Source organism: Delphinus delphis, chromosome 15 (assembly GCF_949987515.2).
Source record: "Delphinus delphis chromosome 15, mDelDel1.2, whole genome shotgun sequence".
NCBI classification, from domain to species: Eukaryota; Metazoa; Chordata; class Mammalia; order Artiodactyla; family Delphinidae; genus Delphinus; species Delphinus delphis.
Window position 1 is genome coordinate 65218458 of NC_082697.1, and position 12916 is coordinate 65231373.

A 12916-nucleotide genomic window follows, 5' to 3' on the forward strand; every position below is an offset into this window, starting at 1 on the left:
TTCTGATTTGGATTCCTTTTATTTTTTTTTCTTCTCTGATCACCATAGCTAAAACTTCCAAAACTATGTTGAATAATAATTGTGAGAGTGGGCAACCTGCTCTTGATCTTAGTGGAAATGGTTTCAGTTTTTCACCATTGTGAATGATGTTGGTTGTGGGTTTGTCATATGTGGGCTTTATTATGTTGAGGTAAATTCCCTCTATGCCTACTTTCTGGAGAGTTTTTATTATAAATGGGTGTTGAATTTTGTCAGAAGTTTTTTCTGCATCTATTGAGATTATCATATGGTTTTTATCCTTCATTTTGTTAATATGATGTATCACATTGATTGATTTGTGTATATTGGAGAATCCTTGCATTCCTGGGATAAACCCCACTTGATCATGGTGTATGATCCTTTTACTGTGCTATCGGATTCTGTTTGCTAGTATTTTGTTGAGCATTTTTGCATTTAAGTTCATCAGTGGTATTGTCCTGTAGTTTTCTTTTTTTGTGACATCTTTGTCTGGTTTTGGTATCAGGGTGGTGGTGGCCTCATAGAATGAGTTTGGGAGTGTTTCTCCCTCTGCTATATTTTGGAAGAGTTTGAGAAGGATGGGTGTTAGCTCTTCTCTATATCTTTGATAGAATTCGCCTGTGAAGCCATCTGGTCCTGGGCTTTTGTTTGTTGGGAGATTTTTAATCACAGTTTCAATTTCAGTGCTTGTGATTGGTCTGTTTATATTTTGTATTTCCTCCTGGTTCAGTCTTGGAAGGTTGTGCTTTTCTAAGAATTTGTCCATTTCTTCCAGGTTGTCCATTTTATTGGCATATATTTGCTTGTTGTAATCTCTCATGATCCTTCGTATTTCTGCGGTGTCGGTTGTTACTTCTCCTTTTTCATTCCTAATTCTGTTGATTTGAGTCTTCTCCCTTTTTTTCTTGATGAGTATAGCTAGTGGTTTATCAATTTTGTTTATCTTGTCAAAGAACCAGCTTTTAGTTTTACTGATCTTTGCTATTCTTTCCTTCATTTCTTTTTCATTTGTTTCTGATCTGATCTTTATGATTTCTTTCCTTCTGCTCACTTTGGGGTTTTTTTGTTCTTCTTTCTCTAATTGCTTTAAGTGTAAGGTTAAGTTGTTTACTTGAGATTTTTCTTGTTTCTTGAGGTAGGGTTGTATTGCTATAAGCTTCCCTCTTAGAACTGCTTTTGCTGAATCCCATAGGTTTTGGGTCATCGTGTTTTCATTGTCATTTGTTTCTAGGTATGTTTTGATTTTCTCTTTGATTTCTTCAGTGATCTCTTAGTTATTTAGTAGTGTACTGTTTAGCCTCCATGTGTTTGTATTTTTTACAGTTTTTTTTCCTGTAATTGATATCTAGTCTCATAGCGTTGTGGTTGGAAAAGTTACTTGATACGATTTCAATTTTCTTAATTTTACCAAGGCTTGATTTGTGACCCAAGATATGATCTATCCTGGAGAATGTTCCATGAGCACTCGAGAAGAAAGTGTATTGTGTTGTTTTTGGATGGAATGTCCTATAAATATCAATTAAGTTCATCTGGCTTACTGTGTCATTTAAAGCTTGTGTTTTCTTATTTACTTTCATTTTGGATGATCTGTCCATTGGTGAAAGTGAGGTGTTAAAGTCCCCTACTATTATTGTGTTACTGTCGATTTCCCCTTTTGTGGCTGTTAGCATTTACCTTATGTATTGAGGTGCTCCTATGTTGGGTGCATATATATTTATAATTGTTATATCTTCTTCTTGGATTGATCCCTTGATCGTTATGTAGTGTGCTTCCTTGTCTCTTGTAACATTCTTTAAAGTCTATTTTATCTGATATGAGTATTGCTACTCCAGCTTTCTTTTGATTTCCATTTGCATGGAATATCTTTTTCCATCCCCTCACTTTCAGTCTGTATGTGTCCCTAGGTCTGAAGTGGGTCTCTTGTAGACAGTATATATACGGGTCTTGTTTTTGTATCCATTCAGCCAGTCTGTGTCTTTTGGTTGGAGCATTTAATCCATTTACATTTAAGGTAATTATCGATATGTATGTTCCTATTACCATTTTCTTAATTGTTTTGGGTTTGTTTTTGTAGGTCTTTTTCTTCTCTTGTTTCCTGCCTGGAGACATTCCTTTAGTATTTGTTGTAAAGCTGGTTTGGTGGTGCTGAATTCTCTTAACTTTTGCTTGTCTGTAAAGGTTCTAATTTCTCCATTGAATCTGAATGAAATCCTCGTTGGGTAGAGCAATCTTGGTTGTAGGTTTTTCCCTTTCATCACTTTAAATATGCCTGCCACTCCCTTCTGGCTTGCAGAGTTTCTGCTGAAAGATCAGCTGTTAACCTTATGGGTTATTTATGGGTATGTTATTTGTTACTTTTGCCTTGCAGCTTTTAACATGTTTTCTTTGTATGTAATTTTTGATAGTTTGATTAATATGTGTCTTCACATGTTTCGCCTTGGATTTATCCTGTATGGGACTCTCTGCGCTTCCTGGACTTGATTGACTATTTCCTTTTCCATATTAGGGAAGTTTTCAACTATAGTCCCTTCAAATATTTTCTCAGTCCCTTTCTTTTTCTCTTCTTCTTCTGGGACCCCTATAATTCGAATGTTGGTGCGTTTAATGTTGTCCCCGAGGTCTCTAAGACTGTCCTCAGTTCTTTTCATTCTTTTCTCTTTATTCTACTGTGTGGCAGTTATTTCCACTATTTTGTCTTCCAGGTCACTTATCCGTTCTTCTGCCTCAGTTATTCTGCTATTGATTCCTTCTAGAGAATTTTTAATTTCATTTATTGTGTTTTTCATCATTGTTTGTTTGCTCTTTAGTTCTTCTAGGTCCTTGTTAAACCTTTCTTGTATTTGTCCATTCTATTTCCAAGATTTTGGGTTACCTTTACTATCATTACTCTGAATTCTTTTTCAGGTAGACTGTCTAGTTCCTCTTCATTTGTTTGGTCTGGTGGGTTTTTACCTTGCTCCTTCATCTGCTGTGTGTGTCTCTGTTTTCTCATTTTGTTTAACTTGCTGTGTTTGGGGTCTCTTTTTCACAGGCTGCAGGTTCGTAGTTCCCATTGGTGTCTGTCCCCAGTGGGTAAGGTTGGTTCAGTGGCTTGTGTACGCTTCCTTGTGGAGGGGACTGGTGCCTGTGTTCTGGTGGATGAGTCTGGATCTTGTCTTTCTGGTGGGCAGGACCGCATCTGGTAGTGTGTTTTGGGGTGTCTGTGAACTTAGTATGATTTTAGGCAGCCTCTCTGCTAATGGGTGGTGGTGTGTTTCTGTCTTGCTAGTTGTTTGGGCATCCAGCACTGGAGCTTGCTGGCCGTTGGGTGGAGCTGGGTCTTAGCATTGAGATAGAGATCTCTGGGAAGCTCTTGCCGATTGATATTACATGAGGCCAGGAGGTCTCTGGTGGTCCAATGTCCTGAATTCAGCTCTCCCACCTTAGAGGCTCAGGCCTGACACCAGGCTGGAGCACCAAGACCCTGTCATCCAGAGAGCTCAGAAGAAAAGGGAGGAAAAAAAAGAAAGAAAGAAAAAAGATAAATAAATTAAAAGAAATTATTAAAATACAAAAATAATTTTAAAAAAGAGGAGAGCAACCAAACCAATAAACAAATCCACCAGTGATAACAAGTGCTAAAAACTAAACTAAGATAAACATAAAAATCAGAAACAAATCAGTCACAGACAGCAAACCCAAGTCTACAGTTTCTCCCAAAGTCCACCGCCTCAGTTTTGGGACGATTCGTTGTCTGTTCAGGTATTCCATAGATGCAGGGTACATCAAGTTGATTGTTGGGATTTAATCTGCTCCCGAGGCTGCATGGAGAGATTTCCCTTTCTCGCCTTTGTTTGCACAGCTCCTGGGGTTCAGCTTTGGTTTTGGCCCTGTGTCTGTGTGTAGGTCGCCCTCAGGCATCTGTTCCCTGCCCGGACAAGACGGGGTTAAAGCAGCAGCTGATTAGGGCACTCTTGCTCTCTCAGGCCAGGGGGAGGGAGGGGTAGGGTAGTAATAATTGGAATGCGGGTTGAGCCTGTGGTGGCAGAGGCTAGCATTACGTTGCAACAGCCTGAGGCACGCCGTGTGTTCTCCCAGGGAAGTTGATCACGGGACCCTGGCAGTGGCGGGCTGCACAGGCTCCCACGTGGTGGCGGGGGGGAGGTGTGGATAGTGACCTGTGCTTGCACACGGGCTTCTTGGTGGCAGCAGCAGCAGCGTTAGCATTTCATGCCCATCTCTGGGGTCTGAGCTGATCAGCAGCAGCGTTAGCATTTCATGCCCATCTATGGGGTCTGAGCTGGTAGACGCGGCTTGTGCCCGTCTCTGGAGCTCGTTTAGGCAGTGCTCTGCCTTCTGTGGGCACATGGGGAAGGAATCCCCTCTCATCACACACCCTTGCCTCTTGCCTCTTAGGCAGGTCCAGACTTCTTCCTGGACTCCCTCCCGGCTAGCTGTGGTGCACTAGCCCCCTTCAGGCTGTGTTCACCAACCCCAGTCCTTTCCCTGGGATCCGACTGAAGCCCTAGCCTCAGCTCCCAGCCCCCGCCCATCCCCTCCGGGGAGCAGACAAGCCTCTCAGGCTGGTGAGCGCCGGTCGGCACCGATCCTCTGTGTGGGAATCTCTCTGCTTTGCCCTCTGCACGCCTGTTGCTGCGCTCTCCTCCGTGGCTCCGATGCTTTCCCCCAACCCCCTGTCTCCACCAGTGAAGGGGCTTCCTAGTGTGTGGAAACTTTTCCTCCTTCACAGCTCCCTCCCAGAGGTGCAGGTCCCGTCTCTATTCTTCTGTCTGTTTTTTCTTTTGCCCTACCCAGGTATGTGGGGATTTTCTTGCCTTTTGGGAAGTCTGAGGTCTTCTGCCAGCGTTCAGTTGGTGTTCTGTAGGAGTTGTTCCACATGTAGATGTATTTTTGATGTATTTGTGGGGAGGAAGGTGATCTCCACGTCTTATTCCTCCGCCATCTTGAAGGTCCCCTCCTACCAGACTCTTAAGTCCCTCAAGGGAAATTGGAACAGTCTGCCTACATTTGAATCCACCATTTCCTAGCTCCAAGACTCGGCAAGCCACTTAAACTCGGTTTCCTTATCTGTAAAATGGAGATAATCATTTCTGCCTGGTTTTGATAGTTAAAATTTGTAAAACATTTAAACAATGCCCGGAACATAAGTGTTCAATAAATATGTTATATTAGTAATTTAAAAATAATAACAATCATCATTATTACAATTACCATTAATTATCTCTTTATTCTCAGTGTCTAGCACAAAGCGCAGTATGCAGTAGGCACTCAGTCAATCAAATGGAACTGTGGTTAGTGCATTACCTGTGATTAATCCAGAACTCTGCTGTCCAGTACAATAGCCACCAGCTCTGTGTGGCTTCTGAGCACTTAAAATGTGTTTAATCCAGATTAAGATGCTCTGTAAGTATAAAATACATACCAGAGGTTGAAGCCTTGGTATAGAAAACAGAAAGTAAAATATCTCATAAATTATATTTTATATTGATTACATGTTGAAATTATATTATTTTGTATCTTTTAGGTTAAGTAAGATATACTCTTAAAAATAATCCTGCCACTTTATTTTCACTTTTTAAAACAAGATTGCAATAGAACTACCATATAATCCAACAATTCCACTTCTGGGTATTTATGCTAAGAAAACAAAAACATTAATTCAGAAAGATATGGGAGGGACTTCCCTGGTGGTAGAGTGGTTAAGAATCCACCTTCCAATGCAGGGGATGCGGTTTCGATCCCTGGTCGGGAAGCTAAGAACCCACGTGCTGTGGGGCAACTAAGCCCGCACACCACAACTACAGAGCCCATGCGCCCTGGAGCCTGCGCACCACAGCTAGAGAGCCCACGCACCGCAATGAAAGATCCCACGGGCCGCAACTAAGCCCTGACACAGCCAAAAATAAAATAAATAAATATTTTAAAAAATATATATATGGGAATTCCCTGGAAGTCCAGTGGTTAGGGCTCCACGCTTTCACTGCCGAGGGCTGGGGGTTCCATCCCTGGTTGGGGAACTATGTTCACTGCAGCATTATTTACAATGGCCAAGATATGGAAGCAGCTGAAGTGTCCATTAATAGATTAATGAATAAAGATGTGGAATATATATCTCTTCTGTCTCTGTGTCACATTTTGGTAATTCTTGCAATATTTCAAACTTTTTCATTATTATTTGTTATGGTGATCTGTGATCAGTGATCTTTTGACATTATTATTGTAATTGTTTTTTTGTTTTGTATTTTTTAATTAAGGGATGTACATTGGTTTTTTTAGACATAATGTTGTTGCACACTTAATAGACTACAATATAGTGTGAACATAGCTTTTATATGCACTGGGAAACCAAAAAATTTGTGCCACTCACTTTATTTCAATATTTCCTTTATTGCAGTGGTTTAGAACTGAACCTGAAATATCTCCAAGATATGCCAATATTACTCAGCCATAAAAAAAGAATGAAATCTTGCCATTTGTGACAACGTGGAAGGATCTAGAGGGTATTAGGCTAAGTGAAATAAGTCAGACAAAAAAGACAAATACGGTATGATTTCACTTATATGTGGAATCTAAAAAAACAAACAAACAAACAAAACAGAAACAGACTTACAGATACAGAGAACAAACTGGCATTTGCAGAGGGGAGGTGGGGGGGGGATGGGCAAAATATGTGATGGGGATTAAGAAGTACAAACTTCCGGTTATAAAATAAATTAGTCCCGGGGATGTACTATACAGCATAAAGAGTATAGTCAATAATACTGTAATAATTTTGTATGGCGACAGATGGTTTCTAGGCATATTATGGTGATCATTTCATAATGTATTTAAATGTCAAATCACTATGTTGTACACCTGAAACTAACATAATATTGCATGTCAATTATACTTCAATAAATGAATATTTAAAAAAATAATAAGATGAGACTGCAAGGAAATTTAAAATTTCACATGTGATTTCATTATATTTCTATTGGGCAGCACAGATCTAGAAAGCTCTCAGCCTACCATTAGTGTAGCAAACCTTCATCCAACCTCATTTACTTTCAAATATTATATAAGCCTTAGGGGTATAGATAATTCATTTAGAACAATGATTCCTTTAGAATCAAAAGTACATCCAGGTGGTTTGTAAAGGATTTTCCTTGCAGGGTTACAAGCTAATGTGTAAAAGTATGTAGAAAGAGAACTAAAGCTTTGGGGGAATTTTCCAGGTTCGCTGTGATCCTGAGATTCAAGAATTGCGTCAGTGGCAGAAGAAACTGCGTGAGGACAAGCACATCCGCCAGCGAGTCGAAATTTTCTGGGCCAAGCAAGAGCAGAAAGGTGAGTTGTTTGATTCACAGCCCTTGGTTTATTCAGAAAAAGCCTGAGTCTTACCCCAGGCTCAAGAAGGAAGCCCTCTGAGGTTTTATAAGGTCCCTATATCTGCGTGGGACTCCATTGGGGGTAGGGGAGGTGGCAGCATGTTAAGATTCAGCTTTGGAATGACAATATAATTGACATGGCCATTCCCCTCACTCAGGGACACATTCAGTGTCATCCCATGTCTGCAGGTCTCTTTTTTTAGCTGCAAGACAACAAGAATAACTCATCATTTTGGAGTCACAGTGCCCATCAATGTGATGGGTAGTTTTTCTTCTAAGCTGTTGATTGTGTGTCTGAACTCAAGCAGTGTTTTATGCCATCCTCTCCCCTTTTCTGAGAAATTAAACACATACACACATTGAAGTATTAAGAATAAGAGAACAAGCACCCATCACCTGTCATGTGCAAGTGTCACAATTTTGTCCTATTTGCTTCCCTTCTTAATTTTTAAACTTTAAGTTACTACATATTCGTGGTAGGAAAATTAGACAAACAAAAAACAAAAGGGGGGTGAAAATCAGAAATCTCACCACTGTTAAAATTTTGGTGCACGTCCTGCTATACTTTTTCAGTACAAAAAGATGCAAAAAAATATATATTCATATATTATTAAAAATGGGTTTTTACATTCTGTTACAAGTACATCTGTATATTCTGTTATATCATCTACCCTGTCACTAAACATACTCAGAACACCATTCGGTCAGCACTAGAGAGTGGCATCATGACTTTTTTTTTTTTGGCTGCATTGGGTCTTCGTTGCTGTGCGCGGGCTTTCTCTGATTGTGGCGAGCGGGGGCTGCTCTTCATTGCGGTGCATGGGCTCTAGACGCGCAGGCTTCAGTAATTGTGGCACATGGGCGTAGTAGTTGTGGCTTGCAGGCTCTAGAGCACAGGCTCAGTAGTTGTGGTGCACGGACTTAGTTGCTCTGCGCCATGTGGGATCTTCCCGGACCGGGGCTCGAACCTGCGTCCCCTGCATTGGCAGGTGGGTTCTTAACCACTGCGCCACCAGGGAAGCCCCATCATGATGTTTAATGGCTGTGTGGTATGAATTTAGCATCACTTATTTAACCAACAACATGGAATGAGATTCATGGTATATTAACAAGTGGAAAAAAGTTGCAGAACCATAAATTTTCATTCATATTAAAAATATATACAGGGAAACAGAGAGATGTCTAAACAGCCTGGAAGAATACTTTAATGGTAGTTTCCTTTAGGAATTAGGACTAGGGGGAATCTTGCACTGTTGGAATCTTTTAAATAAGTGCAGTACTTTACAATTATGAAAACCAATGGAGAAAAAATGATCATAGCTACCTCGGCAGCCTACAGGCCATCACACTCCCACCATCCGTGCTCTGACCTCCCCGCCCTCCCCGTCCCTGTCCGCCTTCACTAGGCTGCAGCTCCTCCAGTCTCTCTTGTTCTGCCATATGCCAACGCCTTCCTCACCTCTGGGACTCTGCACTTTCTATTCCTTTCCTGCCAGATCATCCTTTCCCAGCTCCTGTATGGCCATTTCTTCTCACCCTCCAGGCCTGGAGACATTACCGCCTCAGAGGGGCCTTCCCAAATTGCCCTGCCTAAAGGGAAAAGGAAAAATATTGAGCAATCTCAGCGTGGTGGAGTCTAAACAAAAGTTTTCTTTTTTGCCCAGAAACTGTCTTCAATCCTGTTCCCTCGAATCTCTTTCCAGTTCCTGCTTGGCATATTGGTTAGATTTCATGTCTTTTAAGTATGTTCTGATTTCATAAAGTCCAGTCTACTTAAAAATCTCAATCTCAGATCCAATTTAATTCTTACTCACCCGCCTCTGCTCTGCCTCAGTGGGGTTGGGAGTGGGGAAAAGAATTGTCTGCTCTTTCACACGTCCACCCTTTCCTCTTCAAAGCCACTTGCTCCTTCGGTGGGTTTGGGTGGGAGGCAGGCAGATCCAAGGGGCATCTTCTCTGCACTCCCTGTTGTGACCCTCTCTCGGCTGCTGCCGCTTCTCTGGCTGAGACCGCGTGGCCACCCATGTCTTGTGGGCAGGCATCCCCTTGCTGGCTCACTGACTCCTGTGTTTCATATGAGCTCTTCCTCAGGGGAGACAACACGTGGCAGAACCCCCTGTACGGATCTGGCTCTGTCTCTCCCTTTTCTGCCACCACCCGGACCCCACCTCTGCCAGTCCACTCCCAGCCTTTTGCTCCTGGGGTCTCCTTACCCAGTGGCCAGCCCTCTCGGGTGGGGCAATGGAAAAATAGTTCAGGTTACCTCCCAGCGTCCACCTGACGCAGAAGAAACCAGCGGTGGACACGCAGACTTCTCCACTGCCCCACCCCAGCGTGTCTCCCCAGTTCACACTGAATCTGCTCTAACAGGCACAGTAGAATGAAGTGTAATGTAAATCTGCCCTTAAAGGAGATGACAGATAATGAAGCACCCCCATTCTTTCTGAGTTGTTCTCTTGGCTCTTCCCTCCCTTGTCTTAGGGCTTGGGTGGTGGAAGCACCCACTCTTGTCTAAGAGAAGAGAGAAAAGCAAGCACTCTCCTTTAGGACAGATTCTCAATCTTTTTGGACTGTGAACCAGTAAGAAATAGTTTTATGTCACAATTTAGTACATATGAATGTACAGATGGTTTCATATATACCTAGCTAAAACAAAAGTTTTATAAAAAAATTACCTTATATGTAATACCCTTTGGTATTTTCTAGTCTTTTGAGTTTTTAATTTTGTTAATGCTGGACATGACTCAGTAAATTTATTTCATGGCCCACTAATGTGTCTTGGCCCATGGTTTGAAGCACACTGCATTGATTCACTACTCCACAGCTCCTACAGTTTCTTCTCCCCCTTTCCTACCCGTAGTCATCGGCTTAAGTAATGGTTAGGCCCCTTCTTCATAAACAGTTGTTCTCAATATTGGCTGCATATTTGAATCACCTCAGGAGCTTTCTAAAAATACTAATGCTATTGACTGAAAACCCTAGAAGCAATGAGCATTCCTAGTGCCCAGATCTTGGTTTCTAAGTACCCCTCATTCTAAATGGAATTAGGTTGGGTTTTTGTTTTGTTTTGTTTTGTTTGAGAAATGGTCGATTCCAGGGCTGGGGCAGGGAAAGTAGAAGAACTTAGAATGTCTTTTGCCAGAAAATAAAGAAGGCTCAAAAAATTGATGGGAACATGGGAAAAGAATACAGGCTCCAGCTTGAAGGGAGTCTCACTGGGCAAATCTGGGACAATTTAAGCATCAAAATTAACATCAGAATTTAAGCATGAAAATCAACAGTGACTGTAATGAACTCATTGACTAAAAAAAAAAAATCCAAATGTCCATATGGATACCAAATAAAGAAACAAATAAACAAATAAATGTGAGAGAAGAGGAGGCTTTTCTCCCACATTAGAATGCCAACTAATACATTTAGCAGTATAATGAAATTTAAGTCACCATTTTATAACCATGTTAGTGAATTAATTGACTCAGGCAACAATCATCAATAGATGCTAAACCACTGAGTGAACGTTTGATGAGGAACATGATATTCATAGTCTGAAAATATCTCTTCACAAGGCAGGGTCTTTAACACAGAGGGGAAAATAGTAACTTTGCATGAGAGAAGCCTGGCAGAGCCGCCTTAACCAAGTGTTGGAGATTAATGTCACCAATAACGGGACAAACTGACATCACATGCCTTCTGGTATGATGTACTGAGGAAGACACACATCACAGACGCTTATGCACAACTCCTGTAAAAAATGCACAACTTGAATCTAATCATGAGGAAACATCAGATCTACCCAAATTGAGGAAACACTCCAAAATAACTGATTTGGACTCTTCAAAAATGCCAGTGTCAAGGAAGCCAAAAAGATTAAAGGAGACCAAAGAGATGTGACAGCTGAATGCTGTGCATGACCTTAGATTGAATCTCGGATGGGGAAAAATGCTATAAAAGACATTATTGAGACAGTTAACAAACTTTGAGTATGGGCTTTATATTAGACAGTGGTATGTAGCACTATTAAGTTTCCTGATTTTGATCAATGTTCTTGGGCTATATCAGAAACCTCTTCATTCTTAAGATGCATGATGAAGGTTTTAGGGATCAAGGGATATGATATGCAGCTTAATCCCCAATGATTCAGAAAAATATAATTTATAAAACATGCACACATATATATATATACACACACAGAGAAAATGATCAAGTATAAACAATGGCGAATCTGAGAGTTCTTTGGATGACTATTGCAACTTTTCTGTAAATTCAAAATTACAAGATAAAAAAATACCAGTGCCTCATCTCCAGAAATTCCAACTTGATGGGGATGGGCCCTGGGCGTCCATGTTACTGTTAAGTTTCCCCAGTTCTAATGGTCAGCCAGAGTTGCGACCCTAAGGACGTGCTAGATCCCCAGGGGCTTGTGTTCTCTTTAAAATGTAGAGTCCTCTAGGCCCGAGTGTCCTACTGATGCATGACTGTACTTCCGTTATTTGCTGACTTTGCGGTTACATGCCTTCCTCACTAAAGTGTAAGCTCCATGCGGATGAAGGCCTCGTCCTCATGCAGTGCTGGCACAAAGTGAGCACCAAATAAATTTTGGTTGAATGAATGAACGAGGGAATAAATGAATGGATGGAGTTCTGAGGCTTGTATGAGTCCACATACAGACAGAGCCTGGTACAGAGCAGGAGCTCATCAAATTGGCGGTCTTGGTGTCCCTTGTTAAGAAGCAATTTGAGCTGTAACTGTTTGGCAGGCTTGTCTGCGTACAGCTGCCGGTTCATTTCACTTAAAATTGGAAGACAATCAGGGCTGTAATCAGTTTAAAGGTCAGGAAAAGTGCAGCATGCCTATTTATTTCTGTTGTTACTTATTTTTTTGAGTTGATTTGCCGTTGGTTCGCTGATTGGTTTGGCTTGCTGTGTAGAAGGGAGCGCAGACTGGATTTAACTCTGTGATCCAGCTAGCAGTGGAGGGCAAAGTGAAAGAGGTCCCACCTCGGCCACCTGCTGCCCATGTCCCTTGCTGCCTTTCCACCTTCTGAGGGTTCCAGAAGGAACAGTGCTTTCCAAAAAAGATGAGGTTTTCAGTAAATGCCCCAATGTGAACTCAGGGGTAAATTTCCCATTTATGATGAGACTGTGAAATGGTCTTCAGGAAAAACGTCAGTTCTAAACACCATCCCCAGATCTGTGGTCAGTTTGGAAAGAAGTCAATACAGCACAGCTGGTAAAGGACTGGGCTTTGGAGTTGACCAGAGTTGCCCTTGGAGTCCTTTTACTTTTATCTGTGTGACCGTGATCTAGTTAACTTCATTGAGCCTCAGTATTCCCATGTGCAAAATGGGAATAATAATAGTCCTGTCTCATACAGTTGTTAAAGGATTGCAAGAGACGATCTTTGGAATAAGTCCTGGCACATAGTTCCCATACATGTTGGTTATTGTCGTTATTAAAATATCTCTGTGCTTCAAACAATTTTGTATTGATTTCCTCCACTAGACTCTTAAGTTCCATGGGGTTCCATGTGGG

At 41.5% G+C, this 12916-nt stretch overlaps 1 protein-coding gene across 2 annotated transcripts in view; it reads left to right on the forward strand.

Moving 5' to 3' along the window:
• Positions 1-12916, forward strand: part of IQCK (IQ motif containing K) — a 126189-nt gene that overhangs the window by 86764 nt on the left and 26509 nt on the right. For both annotated transcript variants that reach the window (XM_060031847.1, XM_060031846.1), the window contains exon 8: positions 7233-7344. In XM_060031847.1, the coding sequence (XP_059887830.1) occupies positions 7233-7344 (112 nt within the window). The remainder of the gene's footprint in view (positions 1-7232; positions 7345-12916) is intronic.